The following is a 22,256-nucleotide window of genomic DNA, read 5'->3' on the forward strand; positions in this document are numbered from 1 at the left end:
AGATACAAGGTTTTCTTCCGACAACATACCCTATATTTCCAAAAGTATTCACTCACTGAATTCAGGTGTTCCAGTCACTTCTATGGCCACAGGTGTATAAAGCCGAGCCCCTAGGCCTGCAGACTGCTTCTACAGACATTAGTGAAAGAATGGGTCGCTCTCAGGAGCTCAGTTAATTCCAGCGTGGTACCGTGATCGGACGCCACCTGTGGAACAAGTCCAGTCGTGAAATTTCCTCACTACTAAATATTCCACAGTCGACTGTCAGTGGGATTATAACAAAGTGGAAGCGATTGGGAACGACAGCGACTCAGCCTTGAAGTGGTCGGCCACGTAAAATGACAGAGCGGGGTCAGCGGATGCTGAGGGGCTAGAGCACAGAGGTCACAAACTTTCTGCAGAGTCAATCACTACAGACCTCCAAACTTCATGTGGCCTTCACATCAGCTCAAGAACAGCATAGAGAGCTTCATGGAATGGGTTTCCATGGTCGAGCAGCTGCATCCAAGCCTTACATCACCAAGAGCAACGTAAAGCGTGGAATGCAGCGGTGCAAAGCGCCGCCACTGGACTCTAGAGCAGTGGAGATGTGTTCTCTGGAGTGACAAATCACGCTTCTCCATCTGGCAATCCGATGGACAAGCCTGGGTTTGGCAGTTGCCAGGAGACGGTACTTGTCTGGCTGCATTGTGCCAAGTGTAAAGTTTGGTGGAGGGGGGTTCATGGTGTGGGGTTGTTAGTTGGGCTCGGCCCCTTAGTTCCAGCGAAAGGAACTCTTAAAGCTTCAGCACCAAGAGATTTTGGACAATTTCATGCTCCCAACTTTGTGGGAACAGTTTGGGGACGGCCCCTTCCTGTTCCAACATGACTGCCTGTTCCTGACCTCAACCCAACAGAGCACCTTTGAGATGAATTAGAGTGGAGACTGTGAGCCAGACCTTCTCATCCAACATCAGTGTCTGACCTCAAAAATTAGTTTCTATAAGAACGGTCAGAAATTCCCATAAACACACTCCTAAACCTTGTGGAAAGCCTTCCCAGAAGAGTTGAAGCTGTTACAGCTGCAAAGGGTGGGCCAACATCATATTAAACCCTATGGATTAAGAATGGGATGTTCATATGTGTGTGAAGACAGACAAGCGAATGCTTTTGGACATATAGTGTGTATATATGTGTGTATTAAATATATATCCCAAATAGTGCAGGAAACATATGAAATCATATGAATTAACACTATTAAGAATGTTTTTAATTATGTTATTCACTACCAGCATTTAAGGATTGATTGGATTTGGCTAATTTTATTCTTTTTATTTTGGTATATCTGTATTGCTTAGTTATGATGTAAGTGCCATGAGGCTGGTACAGTCCTATGCAAAAGTTTATACATGCCCATTTAAATTACATGTTTTGTTGATTTTCTAAGTGAACATAAGTGAATATTCATCTGCCCATTTTAATACACAGTTACTGGTGATTTTCTAAATTTAACATTTTTTAACAAATTTGTGGCACTTTTAATATTATGTTTTATTTGTTCCAATATGTTAAAGTGAGCAAATAAATAGAAGCAGTGTAGTAAAAGGTGCAGAAAATGGCATACGTAAGTTTTTTCCAGTAGAGAGCGTGTTCATTTATTTTCAGAAATTCAATAAAACATGTCATTTGACCAGGGATGTTAAAACTTTCTCAAACTGTATTTGAATTCTGCTGCCACACCTATAGAAAGGTGTTGTAGCATACGTATACATAAGTCATTGTGCTAACTAGTCAGCTGCCTTTCATTCATGTTTTTAATAGGGAACAGATTTTTCATTTACAATTTAAAACATCAGTTTCAGCAAATAACATTATTGATTTAGCAAACAGAAATATATAACTAATAGAAAGTCTAATAGAATGAATGTGATGTGACACAGATATGTGTCTGTGTGTCGGTGTGACCAGCAAAAAAAACACATTGAATCTGACATTTTCAATTCCTGTTTGAGGCACTTTCATATGTGGTACTGAAATCCGATATGTATCCGATTTACGGCAATGCGACTCAGTCTGAACAGCCAGATCAGAATTCATGTGACTTTTACGTCAGTCCAACTTGACATTTGGCATAATTTCATACTGCTGAGAACATTTAGGCTGATGTTTCTGTACCAGAACAATACAAGAGACGTATCGCAGCTGCTCTGTTTGAAGAGGGGAGCGAGGCTGCAGTGTCAAAGAACAGTTTAAAGAATCTGAGGACACAAACCAAAGAAGTGGCCGTGGCCGATTAACATGCCCCCTTTATGCAAAAACGAACACATTCTGGGTGATAAGCCCAGATTTCAACCATTGGTACCATCATTCATAATTGCTCGTGATGCTGGCGAAGACGAAACTAAGACTGGCGCTCGCTGGCCATCATGATTGTTTACCTCTGGACGAGCCATGTGAAGCTCTGTTCTTTTGTGCATGCGGGTCAGTTTAGGACCTGATCTGTTCAGACTGATGTTGCATAAAGACCACATTTAAAAGGTAATGGGAACAGTCAAACAAAAAAAAATCAGATTTAGTGAGAAAACGAAGCTTCCGTTTGAGCTTGCAGTCAGCCTCTTTTCCACAAGAGCTCTAAAGCTGCAATTTGAGCTGTTTGTCTCAGAAGGTTATGAGGAAAACTGTTACCGCTTACATTATTTGGTCTGCTCCTGTTAAAATAAGGATTTCTTTAGTCACTAATGGGATGCAATATTCAGTAGCACATGCGTAGGGCAAAACAATTAAACTAATGTAGATAAATAAAAAAATAAATAAAAAAATTATAATCAATGAAATAATAATAAGAAGAGGCTGATATATGCTTTAGTGCAGCTCTGCTGAAGTTTATTGAGGAAATGCCCAGTCTAGTTCATTTGTTTATGTGCACATGTGGGGACCTGTCCTTGTTGTTTGGTAACTGCCAAAGGTGTTAACGATTTAATGCTGGTTGGATGTTGCCAGTGCTGTAATTATTCATACTTTCAGTATGGCTTCCCCAGCTCTCTCTACAGATTATTGTGGCATATGTAGAATATTCCCAGTGGCGTCCCACTGCAACACGTGTGCCCAGAGCTTATGCTCAGAATGTGACCGACTGTACCACTCACCCTCAGGACGAGCCATGCACATCAGGGTCCCAGTGGCACCCTCTAGACCATCAAAGACGGTCAGGTGGGAATAATATTTCGGCTGAACAACCTTAGAATTAACCGTGACAAAAGCAAGGAAAGGAAAACTTTCATTCTTCTCTCATGTCTTCTTATGTCTCCTTTTCTATTCATGGTCCCACATAGCGCATCACTGGCCACATGGCAGTGTTCATGCACTACAGTGAATACAATGCAGCAGGTGCTGTGTGACACCTGTGAACGCCCCCGTCTGGCGGCTGCTGCTGCCCCAACCATGCACGAAGAACCACAGCAACCCTCTACCATAACTGGTCAGTCATCAGTGTGTTGTTCATGTACTCTTCATTTCCATTAGTTTTTTACCCTTTCATACAGTTTGTGGTATGAATATAAACGTGTAAACATGAATACAGCATCAGCTGTGGTATTTTAGTTGAGGTCGAACTAGGGCTGCGCGATACAACTATAAAAATAATTATCGCGATATAAATTTTCTCGATAGAGCGACAAGAAAGATTCGCTAAATTTCCGATATTATACACCATTCTCACACTTTCACGTTCCAGTGAAAGCCCTGGTTTTCGACTCCCAGGAGAGGGCGCACTTACAAGTTTTTCGACATGATTAGAGAGGAAGGGGCGACGAGTAAAATCAATCTGCTTTAGCAACGGCTGAAACGTGGAGTTATACATTCCCTGTTTGCGAATGTATGGAGCAACCAGCAATCTGTTCTCCTGTGACAAGATAAGTGGTATAATAGTAGTGTCCTACAGTGAACTCACCTCTTTCTGTACATCCTAACAAGGTTTAGCAGCGTTAAATCACATCATCTCCTCTCAACTAAAGTACTGTTACAGCGCTAAAAATTTAAATTTAAGTATTAGTGCGTTCCCTGTCAACGAAAGTGATTGAAAGAACTGGGTTCATGCGAGTTACAGCTCTGATTTAAACTAAAGTAAACCGAGGAAGCTGTGAGGTATTAGAGAGTGGGAGAACGCTGTCTTTCCAGGCTGGCTGTTTTTAGCAGCTGGCTAACTTGAAGCAGCTCTCTGTCACTCTCACAACTCAGTGAAGTGATGATACTGTAGATCAAACACAACACAAAAGCACCAATTTCAGTTAAAACATATCTAAAAGGAGGACTCTCTTGGTCTGGTGTTGATATGTTGTGGTTCACCCCTCAAACTACTACAGTAGAATAGAGAAATCCAGTCATCTCCTAGCTGGAGTTTGAATACTGTGATACGCTCTGATATGGCTGTGTTAAGAGTGATGGCAGTAAGGCGGTGTGATCCATCACTGACCTACCGAGCCAGCTATCGTTTGCTGTTCATACTAAACTGATGTTGTTGAGAAACCAAACAGTTTAGCACTGTTGTTGGCCAGTTGTTAAGCATTTGTAACGGGGTAGCCGAGCGCCCGTCACCAGACTGCTAAAACTGATCTTTTCTTTCTTAAATTATGACTATTACAAAAACTGTGGCCGCGCTTTTCCAGCTGGTGAAAACAGCTCACCAGACACTTTCTCCCACTGTCCCATGACTGATTTGTGAAATGTTCTACTGTTTGGTGAGTGTTTGTCATTTTCCGACCATAAAGGATGCAATTAACCACCCAGGAGCTAAAAAATCCAAGCCATGGTGTCCCTCAAAAATGATGCATAGCCCTTCACTTTATTACACTGATACAATCAATCACATAGTGACTTGAGATGGCAGAGGTATAATTTGAACCCACACCATGACAGAAGCTGAAGTCCAGCACGTTACTGCGTCTAAAAGTTCACTCACGCGCACACAGGCGCTCTTTGAACGCTGCATATATTGAATTCATTCATAACTGATTGACATATTATGTGTTATTTTGTGAGCTGTGTTCTTTCTCTGCACCACAGAGTGGCAGTGTAAGAGCTGCACAGTGGTGAACACTGGCAGCAGTGTTTTGTGCGAGGTCTGTGAGCGCCCTCGTCTGGCCACACGTCCTCCAGTCACCCCTTCACGACCCACACCGTCCACTGCAGTGCTGTTGGACAGTCAGGTAAGTGCACAAACGGGCCACACAGTGAACAAACCAATAGGCCGCACAAAGTATATGCAAAATCAGCGTTTACATTTTCTGTTTCAGACTTTGCTAGAATAGCATTTATAACATTATTTGTAATTAAATTAAAATTAAATTAGAAATGAATAGTCTCAAATTTTTAAACCCCACTGTATTTGATTCCCAATACAATTCAGCAGTTTTAAAGTTGTGCTATGAATTGCACTGTGACCTATTGCCATTTTATTATGCTTGACAGCAAAATATCCCTCAAAAAGAGGACTTTGTGATTTGTTTAATAAACAGAGAAAACATAATTAGTAAACAAAGCAACATTCAAAAAAGCCCTTTGCTTTTACATATTTATTAGAAGTGGTAGATGTGTAGTAGATGTGTTCATATCCAGAGAGATTTACAGAGATGAACATAGCGTTGGAGTTCTATGGAATAAGAACATAATGGGTAAGCTAGTAATTTAAAAATATTAATGAGTAAACTATAAATATTAATACTTTTTCACACTAAGAATTGTTTTGCTCTAAAGAACATTTTTGTAGTGTTTTTCATTTTTTAGTGTATGAAGAAATAAACTAACCAAAATATAGAGTCTAATTGGGTTTATGCAGTAATTAATTATGCTTATTATTAGGGGGGCAGGCATATGTGGATATCATCAGTACTTAAAGGATGCTGACCAACTGCATGTTTAACCTTGATTAAATTATTATTTAGATTTAGTTCAGCACACTAATGTAAAACGCTGTATAAAAATAATTGTGTTCATAGTTTTTGATAGTATGTTTCAAATGTGCTACTGCTGGTTCTTTTTTCTCTATTTCAACTTAACAAGCCCCCGTAAAACAAAGTATTGAGAGATGTGCAAGTCTTTAAGTGTTGATGTTACATTTTTGCCATATCACCCAACCATACTTATTATTAAGTACTTAACTTTTTTGGGAGCAGAATTGATTGTGTACAAAGTATAGCACCTCTTCAAAAAAGTAATAAAGCATAGTAATAATAATATGGTAATATATATTTTGCATATTCATTTTAGTCATTCAAGTGATCAAATAAGAATCTTAATATAGAAGCGGTGATCATTGTGAATGACAGGGCATTTCTCTTGTTTTCTTTCAGTGGATCTGTCAGGTCTGCACGTACGCCAACCACGCGTCGTCCTTACGCTGCGAAATGTGTGACTTCTTGAGGTCCGACCCTGTCCCTTCGCCTTCCAAACCCCTCCCACCTTCCCCGGTCATCGACTTCACACCGCTGTCCATCAGACCCAAACTCACACCCACAGAAGACCCAGATTTGAAGAGACAAAGATTAATGCGAGAGGAGGGGCTTAAACTGATTCAGCTGATCCGAGTATGAATTACTTCATTGTAACACTTTAAATTGTCCATATTGTACGTTATTTATTACCCCCCCCCCCCACCAGCCGATATACACATATAACATTCATGTGGTTTCACATACCTAAAAAAAAAAACTTTTCCAGTCTTTTATTATCTTATAGATTTAAACAGACTGCTTTTGTTATTGTGACTTTAAAACATGCATATGTTAATGAGCTCTGTTCTGATTGGCTGCTCTGTATTGCGCCTCATTCAAAAAGCTGTCCAGGCTGTAACACTCCTTATATCTTCAGCATAAATGGGCAGAGCTAAACTACTGTAGGCTGAATAGGCAGATAAATGCAAATAAGTTATGGTTACAGTTTTTATAGTTTGGCAAAAAGTCTAATGTACACAGTTTTCCCTTATTCCGAATGTAGTTGGTCAGTCAAGACATGTTCAGTGTTTGAAACTGGACAAAAGCACAGACAAAATTCTGGCTTCAGTATGCTACTGTTTTTTTTTTTTTTCTGTATGTCATACAGTGTCAGAAATTACATAAGTAAGTCTATTTAATGTTTCTCAGCAGCTAAATGGGGTTTGATGTAGGTGCATGATGATTAAGGCTGTAAGCTTGTTAGCTACATCAGCCGTGTTTCAGTGTAAAGCTATAGAAGCAGACTTCAGACACATAACATTATCTTGGCCAATGATAGTTGATTTTTTATCATTTTAAGATGCTATTATGTATTGTTTATTTTATCAGTTTAGTGCAGCCTTGCACTGTAAGTTACACTTTGTTTATCTGTTTATTTATTGTTCCTATTTGTTCATTTATAACTGGCCTGTTTTTCAATCGCTTCCTCTTTTTCAGGAGGGTGAAATCAAAGGTGTGAGCCCAGAGGAGGTGTACACGAGCCTGCGGGTTTCAGGCAGCGGCAGCCTTAGTGGATCGCCCTGTGACTGGGTGAAAACTGAGCTTCCCCTCAGACTGGATGAAATCTGTGCCATAGCTGCCTCTTTCCAGCACAGCCCCAAACCACTGCACTCCACGCTGTTCAACTGCACTGGCGAGGAGAGCGGCCTGGAGGGCTTAAAGAGCGGCACTGTGCCTTTATCCAGAGCCGAGGCCAAGCAGGCCTGGCTGACAGCAGGGGGTGACAGTGAGAAAGCTGCGAGACAGGCGCTGAGAGACCGATGGGCTAAAGTGAGTTTTGGCATGTAGTTCAAAGACAACAAAATCTGTTTTTCTGTTTGTTTATTTATTTATTTGTTATGATTATTTTTTAAATTGATGGACTAAAATAGGTCAAACCTAATATGACTCGGAAAAACTTTAACATTTTAACGTGTGTGATATAAGTGACATATTTATGTGAAATAAGAGATGATTTTCTGTGCCATTTGATATTAAGAGTGGTTTCTGTTTGGTGTAGTGTGCTCAGGATCATGGCTTTGTAGTGCTAAAGGACCAGGGCTAAAGAGAACTCGTGCTCCTGATTTGAAATTAGCACTCAGAAATCTTTTCCCAGCTTTGGCCAAGCCCTTAAGGATTACATGAACAACTTTATGAGCTACCATTTTCAGTCATGCAGCATGTATCATGTTCTTCATTTACAGTTTTTCTTGTTTTATCTGTGTTTCTGAATGAATTTCTACCAGCAGTTCTTATACATTACCAGCTTGTCTCACTGTAACATCTTGATAATTTGACATTTACTGAAAGTGTTTTATAATATTAGGCAGTTTTTAGACAACTTATTAAAAGTTTAATTAATATTTGCTATGATAATATTGCTAATTTAGCTCATTTTGGCTGAAAAAGTGGTTTGTTACTGATGAGCTGAGCCGATTGAAGTGGATCATTGAGAAACTGGAATGCCCATCAGTAGTCGTGCGAGTGTGCTAGCTGCGTTCATCTTCATTTTAATGCCAAATTATTGCTTAGTTTTCTAGTTTTAACTAATCAGTGCAGACAAACACTACACTTAGGAGGTTCTTCTGTTGTGTAATAGATCTGTTTAGCTGCTAGTTGTTTACTTAACGTCTGCTTCGGTAGCTTGGTTTAAGTTTAATCAAGTGACCCTTGATTAACAAGGGCACACGCACACACGCTAGGGGGCAGTGAGCACAAAGCGGGGGGCAGCCCAATCCGCAGCACCCGGGGAGCAGTTGGGGGTTAGGCGTCTTGCTCAAGGACACCTCAGTCATGTGCTATCGGCTCTGGGGATCGAACCGGCGACCTTCCGGCCACGAGGCTGGTTCCCTAACCTCCAGCCCATGACTGCCCCAAGTTAGTACACAAAATGAACAAACTTGGCTTTGATTACTACTGAACACCGCTCACACAGCTTTATCATGTGATAAAAAAAAAAATCACCGACATTTATATGAACTGCTATGAGATCACAGCAAAGGCAGGTTCTCAACCGTGAGACTTGACAGCTACACAGGTTAGTTATTTGTCATGTTAGTTGGAATGCTTGTGACATGCATGATTAGCCAAGAGACTCTTTTTTTTTTTGTCATGCCCTGTAAATATAGCAGCATTCAAGGCCAGTGGTACAAATCATTGAGAAAAATCTGCACATTTGCATTCATGCATAAAAAAGTGTATGGCTATTTACGTCAGAATCTGCTGCTAAATCAGGAATCTGGTTGTGTTTTAAGAAAAAGTGGATCAAATGTGAGCAGAACCTTGCCTGGTTTTTGTGTCATGAGTAGTGCTGGACAAAGTACACAAACCATGTACTTGAGTTAAAGTAGAGATACTCGAGGTAAAATATTCCTCCAGTAAAAGTAGAAGATCCTCCCTTTAGACCTCCACTCGAGTAAAAGTACAAGAGTATTTGCCTTCAAATGTTCATAAGTATTGAAAGTAAAATTACTAAAAGATTAATTATGACTTTAGTGTCCTGTTACCATTTTTGGAACAAGGCTCTAGCTTTATCAACTAATTTCAGGTGAAAGTCCTCCAGCGTCTCTCTTGGTAAACCAGTCTTTTAATAGAACGTCATTAATTAGTGACGCTGACGTCTATTAAAATGATCATAAGCACAAAACACTGAAGGTAAACAGTTTCCATCAGGGAGAACCGAGTGGCTCTGAAATCACTTTTTACACACAAGCAAAGTTTCAGTTTCAGATTTATTTACAACTTAGTTCCAAGTTTAAGTTGAATAAAAACTTGGCTTTAAACTCAGGATCACAAATGAGCTCCTTTACTATGTTGATCTGTAGGCCTCTGTTCATAAACATAAACCAGCCCAAACTAATTTACTATAAAATGAAATGGTGTTTGTAGAAATTCAGAAAAAAGCCGCGTCAGTCACGACTGCATATGTGGACATATTTCTATATTGTGCTCTATTTACACAAAGTTAGGTTAGTTCATCATTTATGTTGAACAGACTCTCCCAAAGTTTTACGCTGCTGCGCTGACGTTGAACCGCGTGCTGCACTGGGTCGGTATGACCAACAGGTCAAAACCAGCTCTAAACAAAGTGACCGCTGGGCCCTGATTGGTGCTCTGGCTTTGCGCTTCTTTCGTTTTGACATGTTACGATTTTTATACACCAAAATATATAAGCCAAAATGAACGACAGATTGTAGTATGATATGATGTATGATAGTATGAGAGATGTAGTAGAGTAAAGAGTAAGATATTTGACGTTGAAATGTAGTGGAGTGAAAGTCAAAAGTCACCCAAAATGGAAAAACTTCAATAAAGTACAGATACATGAAAAAACTACTTAAGTACAGAAATGAATTACATTTACTTTGTTCCTGTACACTACTGGTCACGAGTAGTGGATTGTTTTGACTCTAGACTGAATTACTGTTATGTTTATATTTCTTGTTACACCAGAACAAACTGGATGCAATATGCAATTTCAAATCACAGTGAATGATTCAGTATATCGATAAAAGTAGCGAGGCTAAATATAGCCTAACCAATAACAGTAAGTGGATATGTTTATTGTAATGTCATTTTAATGTGTGTGTGTGTGTTATAGGTAAAGGAGCTGGCCTCTTTGGGCTTTACTGACACAGCTGCCTGTGAGGAGGCCTTGAGGCAGAGTGGAGGGGAGGTCAGGGGGGCTCTTGTCTTGCTGCAGCGCCCCCTGTTAGAGCCCTTCCATAAGCACATGTGGAGCGATGAACCTGAGCAACCCATCGACATCAACCACCCAGACAAACAAGTTAGTGCCATACACCTTGAAACAGGGGGTTGCAGGTACATTATCGCAGGAATTTAGGTCATCAGGTCTAATCGTGTCTAAAATTAATCATATTACATGAACAAATCAACAGAAATGAACAAATATCAGATAATATTTTTAATTATGGATCCCAAAATTTAACTGGACTGACTATGCCAAGGCAATACGTTGCTTTGCATACAATGTAAAGCCTTTAACACTCTAGCATGAGCTGGAACTCTTTCACTAAGCTGGTTACAGATGCCTTAAAAGGGAATTCCACAGATTTTTCAAAATTTCTGTGTAATCCAGTCTTCGAGAATGGATTACACAATGCTTTTTTGCCCCCATCCCAAATTTTTTGAAACATGTTGTTGGCATCAGATTCTTTGTATTATTTTCAATGGAATATATATAGGGTTTAAATGATTTGCACATTTATTGTATTTTGTTTTTATTTACCTTTTTGCACAGCATCCCAACTTTTTTGGAAATGGGATTGTAATAAAATTACTATATTTGCATTATAGACAGTGCAATCCCTGCTCTGTGGTTCCTCCACCACTGTAAAGAAAGTCTGTAAGTTTCTCTACAATGAACCAGTTGACATCAAACCAGTCTGAATGACTTTTGTTGGCATCGTAATGATTGGATTTTGCAAAAAGTTTTAAAAATGAATGGAATTCCTCTTTTAATGGTTTGACTTAAGAGCTTTGAGAGCTGAGATCAAAAAAGAGCAAAAATGTCAACAGAAATTGTAATGTGACTGACAATTACTGAAAGCTGCTAGTGCCAAGTTAGCATGATCTCCTTTACATAATTTGGATAATTGTTGTTACCGTTTAATGTGTAGTACTTTTCATCATTTCTGTTCCTTAAACTATTTGTCCGTGTGTATCAGCGAGTGTGTCGGAGGCTGCTTGCTACATATGATCTGCCCAGCTGGGGGCGCTGTGAATTGGTTCTGTCTTTGCTTCGCGACCCTGCTGCCCCATACACGCTGGAGGATGTGGTACAGGCCGTGCGGGAGTCACATGACCGCGACTTCATACGCCGTGTGCTGACCAAAGAGTGCCCAATCTGCCTGTCCGTCTTTCCCCACAGCAAGGTACTAAACACACACACATTCACACAAAATCAAATGTGTTTCTCTTCCTCTTAACTCAAGAAATTTTGGCAAAGCATTTAAATCTTTTTATTATGCCTCTATTATTCTTATGCAGTGTCATTGTTGTTTAAAATAAAACATTGTGTCTCCAAATGGGTAAAAAAAACCTTCTCAATCAAAAAGAGTGGATGCTGTTAAGATTAAGTGACCCTTATTAGACCCACAATGGGGAAATTTCACCTTCGCATTTGACCCATCCGTGAAGTGAAACACCACATACACTCTAGTGAGCACACACTCACACACTAGGGGACAGTGAGCACACTTGCCCGGAGCAGTGGGCAGCCCAATCCGCAGCACCCAGGGAGCAATTGGGGGTTAGGTGTCTTGCTCAAGGACACCTCAGTCATGGACTGTCGGCTCTGGGGATCGAACCGACGACCTTCTAGTCACGAGGCTGGTTCCCTAACCTCCAGCCCATGACTGCAGTCGCAGCTGCAAAGGGGCGCCAACTCCATATTAATGCCTATAGATTTAGAATGGGATGTCATTTGGGTGTAATGTGTAGGTGTCCCAATACTTTTGTCCATGTAATGTTTTTATCTCTGATATTCTTCCTCTTTTCTTCTTCGCGTCAGATGCAGTCGCTGACATCATGTCAGTGCTCCGTCTGCAGTGGCTGCTTTAAGCAGCACTTCACCATCGCTGTCAGGGATAAACATATCAGAGACATGGTGTGTCCTGTGTGCTGGGAGCCTGACATCAACGACCCTGAGCACCTCAACAGCTACTTCTCCACACTGGACATTCAGGTGAGAGTGAGAGATGAACAGGAATAAGATTTTTTTTTTTTATGAGCGACATAAAGGAATAAGTAGAGTAGAGATGCAGTAGAGATGCAACTGATGTTTTTTGAACTGATTACTCTATGAATTATGATTTGATCAATCACATTAAAATAGGAAATCTCCTTTGGTTCCTCTCTTTATTGCTGCCAGCATTCCGTCTGTGCAGCAAGAGAGTTCTTCTTTTCTGGTGCAACAAAACCAGTAAAAGTCATATCTCCTCTATGCTTTCTGCAGCGTGCTGCAAACTGACTGAATGACCACATGTATCATATAAATGTTGTTTAGTGCTATAGAATATTACACACCAACATTGTAGTGCTGCAGTACACCAGTACAGATTTTTGTCTGCTAACTCATTCTGCAGTTTTTATGATCTCCAGAACGTTCATTCTGGTCAGAAATGGTGTGCTTATATGCTTGTATGCAGCTTTTTGATTAGACGTTTTACACTGCACTTTAGCATTAATATGGGATCCCATAGAACCTGCCTCGCGACATCCTAGCAACCACTGGGAACACCAGTTTTGTAATTTCAAGAATGTATTTGTACCACAGTGCTTTTGTAAAATTCACTTTGGATTTTGTGTGTGTGTGTGTGTGTGTGTGTGTGTGTGTGTGTGTGCACGAACGTGTGTGTGCATGCATCCAGCTGAGAGACTGTTTGGAGCCTGATGTGTACGAGCTTTTCCATAAGAAGCTGACTGAACAGGCTCTCATTAAAGACCCAAAGTTCCTCTGGTGCAGCCATGTGAGTATGTGATCCAAACACACTGCCATACACACACTGCTGCTGATACACTTAGGACCAGATGTACTAAGACTGTTTGTGCCAGTGTCTGATCATGAGCCTTAGAGCATACTCAGATCTGCATGGGTGGTAAAATGCAAAATGTCCTTCTCTTCTTTGTGCGTATCATGTCCAAAATAAAATGATAACTTTACAGGAGAAGGCAAAAGCATTATTTGCTTTTAAGTTAATGTATGAGATTTTATTCCAAAACATTTTGGATGATTTTTATTTGTCTGTTTGTCATATATACTATATATTCAAATATCAAAGATGACAGTTTTTTGACAGTGCTAACATATATTTGAGGGAGGGCCTACTCACAGCTCAAGCTTTGTCTCGAAAGACTTGAATGCCAACAGACACAAAAGTTAGACGAAGATACAAGCCTCAGACACATGCAGAAATAATGTTTACCATCAAAGAAACACATGCCGTGATGTGGCTGTAACATGCTTGTGCAGTCTGTGTTACCATTTTACGAACTGTTTTCTTAGCCAGAGTAGAATTAAACACATGATACTTTTTGCAGTGTGCTGTGTGCAGTGTTTAAATGTGGCAAGGATGCTTTTTTTGTCTTTTTCAACTTACTAAATCTTAGAAAAACGAAATATTGTGATTTATGTACTATATCATGAAAATGGCTTCAAGAATTGTGCTTTCTTTATGTTTGCCCACATTTAGTGTAACATATATACAGTTGCAGTATGCAATAAAGAGTATACAGTATGCATCTTCAAACCAGGAGTTTGAACATCAGTTACAAAATTGAATAAAAAATCAACCATTTCTTGTTTTTGTTTTGTTCCCCCCAAGGCTTGAATCTTTGTTTATGACATTTCTGCTTTTATTTTCATAGAAAACAGATCATGGTTTGCATAGTCTATGCAAGTGGATAAGCATACAGAACAGATGGAAAATGCTTCAAAAAATACTTTTTATTTTTTTGTACAGTCCTTATGAGGCACTGCGTTCATGTTTTGTTTGGATAATATGAGGCCATCAGTATTTTAAGCAGTAGTTAAAGTCTAATGTTCTAAATAGCCTCGGTGCTCTGGTAAAATTGGCTCGTCCTGAGGGCTAAATGGACCCCAAAACCCACCTCGGTCCTGGCCTTTCCTGAACTAATGCAGTGCTTTAATGGCATCAGATATAAGGCAACTCTTCAAAGTAATTGTAGTTGGGGTTACAGTGACCTTCTAAGTGCTGAGTGCAGAGAACAGTATTACTTTTTTTCCCCCTCACAACTTTATCTCTCGCTCTCTCTCTTCCTTTCTCTCTCAGTGCTCATACGGCTTCATCTACGATGGTGATCAGCTCAAGGTCACTTGTCTGCAGTGCAGGAACAGCTTCTGTGCTCAGTGTAAGAAACCTGTGAGTATTAACACAGAGTGGACACATGCACTTAAACGAGAAGGTCAGTGTTGACAGCTTTTGCTTTCACTGACTTGCTGTTTCTTTTTACTCCCTCTCTTCCTTTCAGTTCAGTTGAAAACAGCTTTACTGGCAAGACTATAGTAAATAGAGGCGTATGATAAGTTGTCTTTGTATCAGTATTGCAATGCATGTTTCTGCGCCACAGTGACATAATTTGAATGACAGAAATGTAGATTTAGAGGCCTATCAAGTGCTTCCCTGTGCTGGGCTTGAACCCTGCTGTCCTGTGTGGACAGTGAGTGACTTAACCATTCAGTTAAACATCCAATTACAAAACACACATGCAGGGCTGTCACAATCATGAAATTTTGTCTGTACATTTATTGTCATTGCCAGTTGCTATGGAAACTGATTAGAGTCGGCTTAAATGATTGTGATCACAACTGAAAAAACTCATTCACTTATATCTGTAGATGTACATAGTAAATAAATAAAATATTATATAAATAAATAATATGTAAATAAATAAATAATAATAAGCCCTTTTGTTAGTTTGTGTAGCCTTTATAGAAAATATTCATATAGTGCAGCCCTAGTAAAAACACCATTGCTAACGTGTGATGACACAGTTTCAGTAACACATTGTAACTATAACAATATAAACAACGCAACAATAAAACTAATAATAGCTGTAGTCATAATAGTAATGACGGTTAGAAAAGCAGCTTGATGTATTTATTTTAATAATTTTTTTAAACATGGTCATATGCAAGCACTTGAGCACCCCTGGTCAGTTTATGTTATGTTGATTTAAAAAGGAGTACACATCCTCTGTAGAGATCACAATAAAAAAAATAAAACATAAAATGTGGCCTGTGCAATAGTTCAATATTTTATCTTTTTCCAGTATGTTAAACGTAGCAAATAAATAGAAATTGAGAACTACAATTTGCTTTAAAATACCATGTATAAGTTTGCTCTGTGTAGGGAATGTTAATTTATTTTCACTTAGAAAATCAACAAAGCATGCTATTTGACCAGGGTTGTTTAAACCTTTGCATATGACCATGTGCTGGTTACTGGTAAGGGTCAGTAGGATAGAAGAGGATAGTTTGTCACACCTGGTCTCTCAGGTGAGGACATATTGCTCTGTATCGATATACACATTACCATGCACAAAAGTCTTATGCGCAAATCTAACTATTTATCTCAACAATAAGATAGTTGTCTTTAACAGGTAAAACACCATATTTACATTGAATACAAATAAACAGCAATACAGCTAAAATAATAATTTCTCTTTTTTTACTTTTTTTTTTTTCCAATTATTAATATGTGCTCCAGCCATTGCATGGATTTCTTTAATTCCATCCATCAGCAGCACACCTGATTTAATTAATAAAGGACTGATTGCACAATCCAGTATTTGGAATGAGGTGTTAAATTTTTTTTGCGAAAACCTTTTGTCTTTTTCTCTCTGTAGTGGGAGGCTCAGCACGCCGGTCTGTCCTGTGAGCAGTTTCAGTTGTGGAAGCGAGAGAATGACCCAGAGTATCAGCGGCAAGGCCTGGCGGGATACCTGCGTGACAACGGCATCAGTGAGTCATCTCAAACCCCCCATAGCTGCTCACAAACCTGCATTAAAACTGTTCTAATCCAGCTCTAATGAAGCTAACAGCAGGGCTTCCACCACAGAACCCGCCCTCACTGCCCTGGAGGGGACCCCGTTTCAAACAGTGTGCTATCAAAGCACAACCTTTACTGTTTTACACACACACACCAGTGATGCTCTGAGCAGGATTAGCCACCTGATAGTGTCAGACAACATACTGTTTTTGTCAGGTGCTGAGGGAAAACCCCACCACTGTACTGTAGTGTATTTTAACGATTGTGTTAACAGTTTTTGTCACAAGGAATGATTATATATGTAGTTACCTAAGAAGTTTCTTAAGATCCCTTGCACTCAAAAATGTGCTATTTTGTCTCTTCTTGGATGGCTTATTATGATTATATAGAATGATATTTATTTCAAATGTGTTGCTATAGTACAGAGTAGGGGTGGGTGAGGTGGGGAAAAATATTATGATACTTGAAGCCATTTCTATAATATATATAATATTACACATTTATTGAATAATGTGTGAGAGTTTGAGTTGGGTGCTCACTGGACTTTTCATGAGCTCTGTATGTTTGGGATTAGCTGGATTGTAATAAACAGAAAATGCAACCAGCTGCTAAGTCTGAACTGTGGAGGTGTGGAAAAATATTCCTGCAGATTTCTTTGAAACTGGAAACTGGAAGCAAGTCTCCTGAAAAGAATGAAAGCTTTAATAAAGGGGGTTATTTTGTGCATATATATTCAGATGTTTGTGTAGTTTTTTGTTTTTCTGAAAATATTTTTTTATTTGATAACAATTTTGACTGGAAATTAAATAAATTAAGCATTGGTCTCCAAAATCTGCACAGTACTGTACTAACAGTCATTGGCGGCAGCCCTGGTGTGATGAGACGGTATTGAAGTACAGTGGAGTGAAGGTGCATGTACTTCACACTAGACAGTGAAGACAGTGAAGTCTTTCTCTCCCTCTCTTTTTCCTTCAGCCTGCCCTAACTGTAGGTTCCAGTACGCTCTGGCCCGTGGGGGCTGCATGCACTTCAGCTGTTCTCAGTGCCGATATCAGTTTTGCAGTGGCTGCAACAACCCGTTCCACACGGTGAGTTCCTCTGTGCTGTAGCAGTCTTTTAAATGTATGTTGTGCTGCTGTGCTATTATGCTGGTTCCCAACATTACAGGGATTCAAACTCATAATCTTCTGACAATTTGGCAAAATGTTTGACAGCTATATTATTTGTCAGGCTCTGTATGAATCTCTTTTTAATGAAATATGCAGCTGGTAGTGTAGTGGAAGTACAACAACGTCCATAATATACTCAAAAAAAGTTTAGTGTGACTGTTATGTTATCTAACGCTATTATATCATTATATCACCACCTTCACTCTCCTCCACTCTTTCTCTATGCATCTCCAGACCAGGTTTATTTCCGTTGTTTTGCTTCGCCTGTTTGTTTATCGTGTCACAAGTGTATTTTTGTGCACATTTGTTTGTGTATCAGGCATTTAGGCCGAACTATTGGCTAGAAGTAGCACCCGTTAGAAGAGCGCTGTTTCTTCATCTGTGTTTTATTTTTATTTTTCTGTCTCCTTTTTCTTTATTTATTCTTTTTCTGCCTTACGACAGACCTGTGCAGTGGCCCAGTGTAGTGTGACAGGTCTTCATGCCCATCACCCCAGAGACTGCCTCTTCTACCTCAGAGACTGGGAGCCTTCCAGACTTCAGGCTTTACTGCAGGTGTGTGTACAGGCACACACAAACAGCCACACACACATACATTTTCGTACAACAACATGCGATCATTCAGTCATAAGGAAAAAGTTCAACAGCCCGAAAATTAAACGTTTTGTTGATTTTATAAGTGAAAATAAGTTAACATATCCTCTACAGGGCACAAATATAAAATATATCTTTTTTTTTTTTGCAAATTTGCTGAGCTTAACATAATGGAAAAGAAACAGAACTAATAAAATGTGCCTAACGTCTGGACAGGCCACATTATTATTTATTTTATTTATTTATTTTTTCGAATATCTTGTTTTCAGCAAACAGTAACTGTGCATTGAAACAACCTATAGAGCTTGTTTACTTCATTTTTAATTGGAAAGTCAACCAGGGACAGGTATAAAAAATATATTTAAAAAGCCATTTAACTGGTCAGTGAGCAGGTACAGCACTGTGTGAAAGTTTTAGGCATCTAAGTAAATTTTTAAACAGTTTACCTCAGCAGTGAGTTTATCACAGTATACATTAGAAGAAAGTCATATTCATAATTCAAATAAACAGCAAAACAATAAAAAGTAACAAGAATTTCTTGGGTCCATATATTTCCTTGACACCTTCACAGCCGCCAGAGAGACTCATTAATATCATCAATGACATCATGAGCTCAATTTACTGAGCACTGATTGGTCAAACCAGGAGCTGCTTTTTAACTACATATAATACTGGGCTTCCTCGAGGAGAGGCTTGGAAATGGGTAAACAAACACACAAACTCACTATAAAGAAAATCACTATATATTGTTTATATTTATATATATTATTTTTAATCATTATTAATTTTCTATAAACTATAAATAAAAACTATAAAATCTATAAATATTCAATAAACTACACAAATAAATAGATTTCGAAAATGTGTCTTGGGTGCCTAAGACTTTCGCACAGTACTGTATTTGCTCAGAAACACACACACACACATCCTGAGGCGCTAATCCTTCTGGGTCATGGGGGGAACTGGAGTCTATCCCAGCAGTCATTAGGTGGACGGCAGGATACAACCTGGACAGGTCACCAGTCCATCACAGGGCAGACAGACAGACATATACATTCACTCACACACTCACACCTAGGGCCAATTTAGCACGTCCAGTTAACGTGACTGCATGTCTTTGGACTGTGGAAGGAAACCGGAGCACCCGGAGGAAACCCACACAGACACGGGGAGAACATGCAAACTCCTCACAGAGAGGACCCTGGTCGCCTGGCCGGGAATTGAACCCTCAGGCCCTTCTTGCTGTGAGGCGACAGCGCTACCTACTGTGCCACCATGCTGCCTAGAAAAACACTAATATTAAAATAAAAACAAATCTAATACAGTAATAAAAATTCCTGGTGGAAAATGGAAAAAAAAACATTTATGCTTCATGCTGCAAAGTTATGAAGAAATACTTTTGTTCCTGATCAAATCTACACTGAGCAGAGCAAAACTGAGCTGACAATAGACTGATTTCCTAAAATTACAGTATTTAAGCTACAGTATGTGCCACATGTTGTGCCATCGTTCTCTTGAACATGCCTATTTTTAGCTGTGCTCTTCATTGTTCAGCGTATTCAGCAGAACAGGTTGCCCGTTTAGGCCTTGTGTACAAATTAGACTGCAGTGATAAACCTGCTTATTCTGATAGAAAGTTGTTTATTGAAAATTAAATACATTTAAATTAACCAACTAACCTCTATCTCTTAATGTCTGTGCTGATGCCTCTGTGGAGTAATATGTTCCGTATACAGTCGCAAGCAAATGTTTAGGCACCCAAATGACGTTTTGTTGGTGAAAAAGGAAAATCGGATACTCTACAAAGAGCCCACCTGTACGTTTTACTGTTTGTTAAGTTTGATATATTGGGGGGAAAAATGCAAATTCAAAACATTTTTTCTGAAAATGTTCAAAGATAAATGCACACAATAAGTGCACTCTCACACACACACACACACACACACGTAGACCTGGATGTGCACACACACGCACACACAGGTGCATTTGCAAACATGTTCACCCACATCAACACACACACACCAGCATTCTCACAAACTGAATGTGGCACTTTAGCACAACACGCATTGTCCTCCCACACACACAGCTTGAGAAGATTCCAAAAGCTGCCTGTTTTTGTTCTGTGCCATCTCACATTTTGATTTCACAGTTATTCTTGGTTTTGCTTGTTTCTTTTCAGAAAAATGGTGTGGCCTATAACACTGACACTGCTCCAGGAACACAAACAGGTATGCACTTCAGCTGGCATGGGAGCACAAGGACTGCCACTGTGAACCCTAAGAAGTCCGAGTCTTGTCTACTTGGCTAGTGAAAACAAAACAGGACGTCATTCCTTGTTAATTGTTTGTCACTCATAGCTCGTTGAAGCAGGAGGAGAAAATCTCTGCAAAGCACAGATTTAACCCTTTAAGATTTGAAAAAGTGGCTCTTACTGCTTTCTTAATTTACTCTTTGCCGTTATTAATGTACTTTTAATGCTGTAATTGCTTTTGCTTAATGTGTAAGGAGTGTGACCTAACAAAGCCAACTTTTTACTCAGTTTTTATCACAAACTACCAGTTTGAAGAGGAATATGACTCTTTATTTTACTGTGATGAAGCCACATATATAAAAACAAATTACATATGTGAATTGATTTAAATGAGCTCACAAGCTTGATTCCAACAATAAAGGAAGCCGATATTTACATCATGATAGAAAACACAGTAAAACACACTGAAAGCTCTGGTTCTCTGGTCAATCCCTATGGCATTTGTTTTTCTGAGTGGAAGAGGAGAGACTTTATGATGATTTGAATTTGAGGAAAGCTTATTATTGTCGTTTTGTATTGTTGAAAGAAAGAAACATCCTTTACGTTTTGACTAAACTTTGTCATTTCTTGACATTGACAAATCATTGAAAAGTACATTGGAAGTGTGGGTTCAATTTTTGAGTTTAAATGTCAATTATTATGTAGCTAATTGTATAAATAGATGAACAGTTGCCTAAATAGTGTAACAGATTTGTAATATTATTAATCCTGTGTTTGAATTTTGTCCTGTTTCTATTTCATGTCTATTTCTCATTCTCTGTTTTAATCAGTTAAGGATTTTCAGTGTTTCTGTCTGTCTGCAAGTCTAATCTGAGTCTAATTATAGCCATGCACTATTTGTCCATTTCATGGGCAGTGCAACTAATTATTATTGTTATTATATTATATTATTATGTTATATATATATATATATATATATATATATATATATATATATATATATATAATATTATTATATTATTTCACCTGTAATGAAAGTCTAAAAGTAGACATTATGAAGCACTATTTTCCACTTAGAACCCATGTCCAGTTATTCTCTGAGTCTATATTAGGTCCACAAACACAAACTCCCTGAAACAAATGCACACACAAACACCTACAGATTCACAGGACTATTTTCACACATTATCCCACTTCCTCCTCATCCTTGTGGTTTCTCTCCCAAGCATTCTATCAATATACACACACAAACTAAAGGTCTGCTGCCTGACCCAAGTCCAACAGGGCCTGACAAAGCATTGGGTTTTGGGTTGAGTTTGGGGCTATTTTTCATGTACAGCATTGATCTCGGGTTCAGGTTTGCAATTTTCTTTCATGCAGGCTTGAATCTTATTATGGGTTAATGGGTGCGTGGCAAGGGGCATGAGCCCTTAGGGGCCTCCGTGAGCAATTATGAAAAATTCTAAACAGCTGTTTTGACTCACTGTGGAAAAAAATAATAATATAAGGCTTGTTGTGTTACAACAGACCATAATCCTGATGCTTTCTGTGTTTTTATAGAATGTCTCCCAATCAGTTTCTGTTATTATATCAGCCAAACTTTGTATTTTGTAGCAGTCAGCTAGTATGTGAATGTAGGTAACATGAGTGTAGCCTTGCTTTTGTTTTGTTTGTTTTGTTTTGTACCCCATTAGGATGTTAGATGGTGTGATATGATAACCTCACTGCCAGTAATAGGCTATAACCTCACAGCCCATTTGGCAAA

The 22,256-nt window shown here is 39.1% G+C and overlaps 1 protein-coding gene across 2 annotated transcripts in view; it reads left to right on the top strand.

Moving 5' to 3' along the window:
- The window catches only part of LOC108432260 (E3 ubiquitin-protein ligase RNF31), a 37,472-nt gene that overhangs the window by 10,567 nt on the left and 4,649 nt on the right, over positions 1–22,256 (top strand). For both annotated transcript variants that reach the window (XM_017705984.2, XM_017705985.2), the window contains exons 7-20: positions 3,018–3,189; positions 3,312–3,457; positions 5,041–5,183; positions 6,327–6,560; positions 7,404–7,736; positions 10,546–10,731; positions 11,633–11,839; positions 12,478–12,651; positions 13,337–13,435; positions 14,759–14,848; positions 16,335–16,449; positions 17,453–17,565; positions 18,091–18,201; positions 20,420–20,468. In XM_017705984.2, coding sequence (XP_017561473.2) covers positions 3,018–3,189; positions 3,312–3,457; positions 5,041–5,183; positions 6,327–6,560; positions 7,404–7,736; positions 10,546–10,731; positions 11,633–11,839; positions 12,478–12,651; positions 13,337–13,435; positions 14,759–14,848; positions 16,335–16,449; positions 17,453–17,565; positions 18,091–18,201; positions 20,420–20,468 — 2,172 coding nt within the window. The remainder of the gene's footprint in view (positions 1–3,017; positions 3,190–3,311; positions 3,458–5,040; positions 5,184–6,326; positions 6,561–7,403; positions 7,737–10,545; positions 10,732–11,632; positions 11,840–12,477; positions 12,652–13,336; positions 13,436–14,758; positions 14,849–16,334; positions 16,450–17,452; positions 17,566–18,090; positions 18,202–20,419; positions 20,469–22,256) is intronic.

Source organism: Pygocentrus nattereri, chromosome 19, assembly GCF_015220715.1.
Source record: "Pygocentrus nattereri isolate fPygNat1 chromosome 19, fPygNat1.pri, whole genome shotgun sequence".
Lineage (NCBI taxonomy): Eukaryota > Metazoa > Chordata > Actinopteri > Characiformes > Serrasalmidae > Pygocentrus > Pygocentrus nattereri.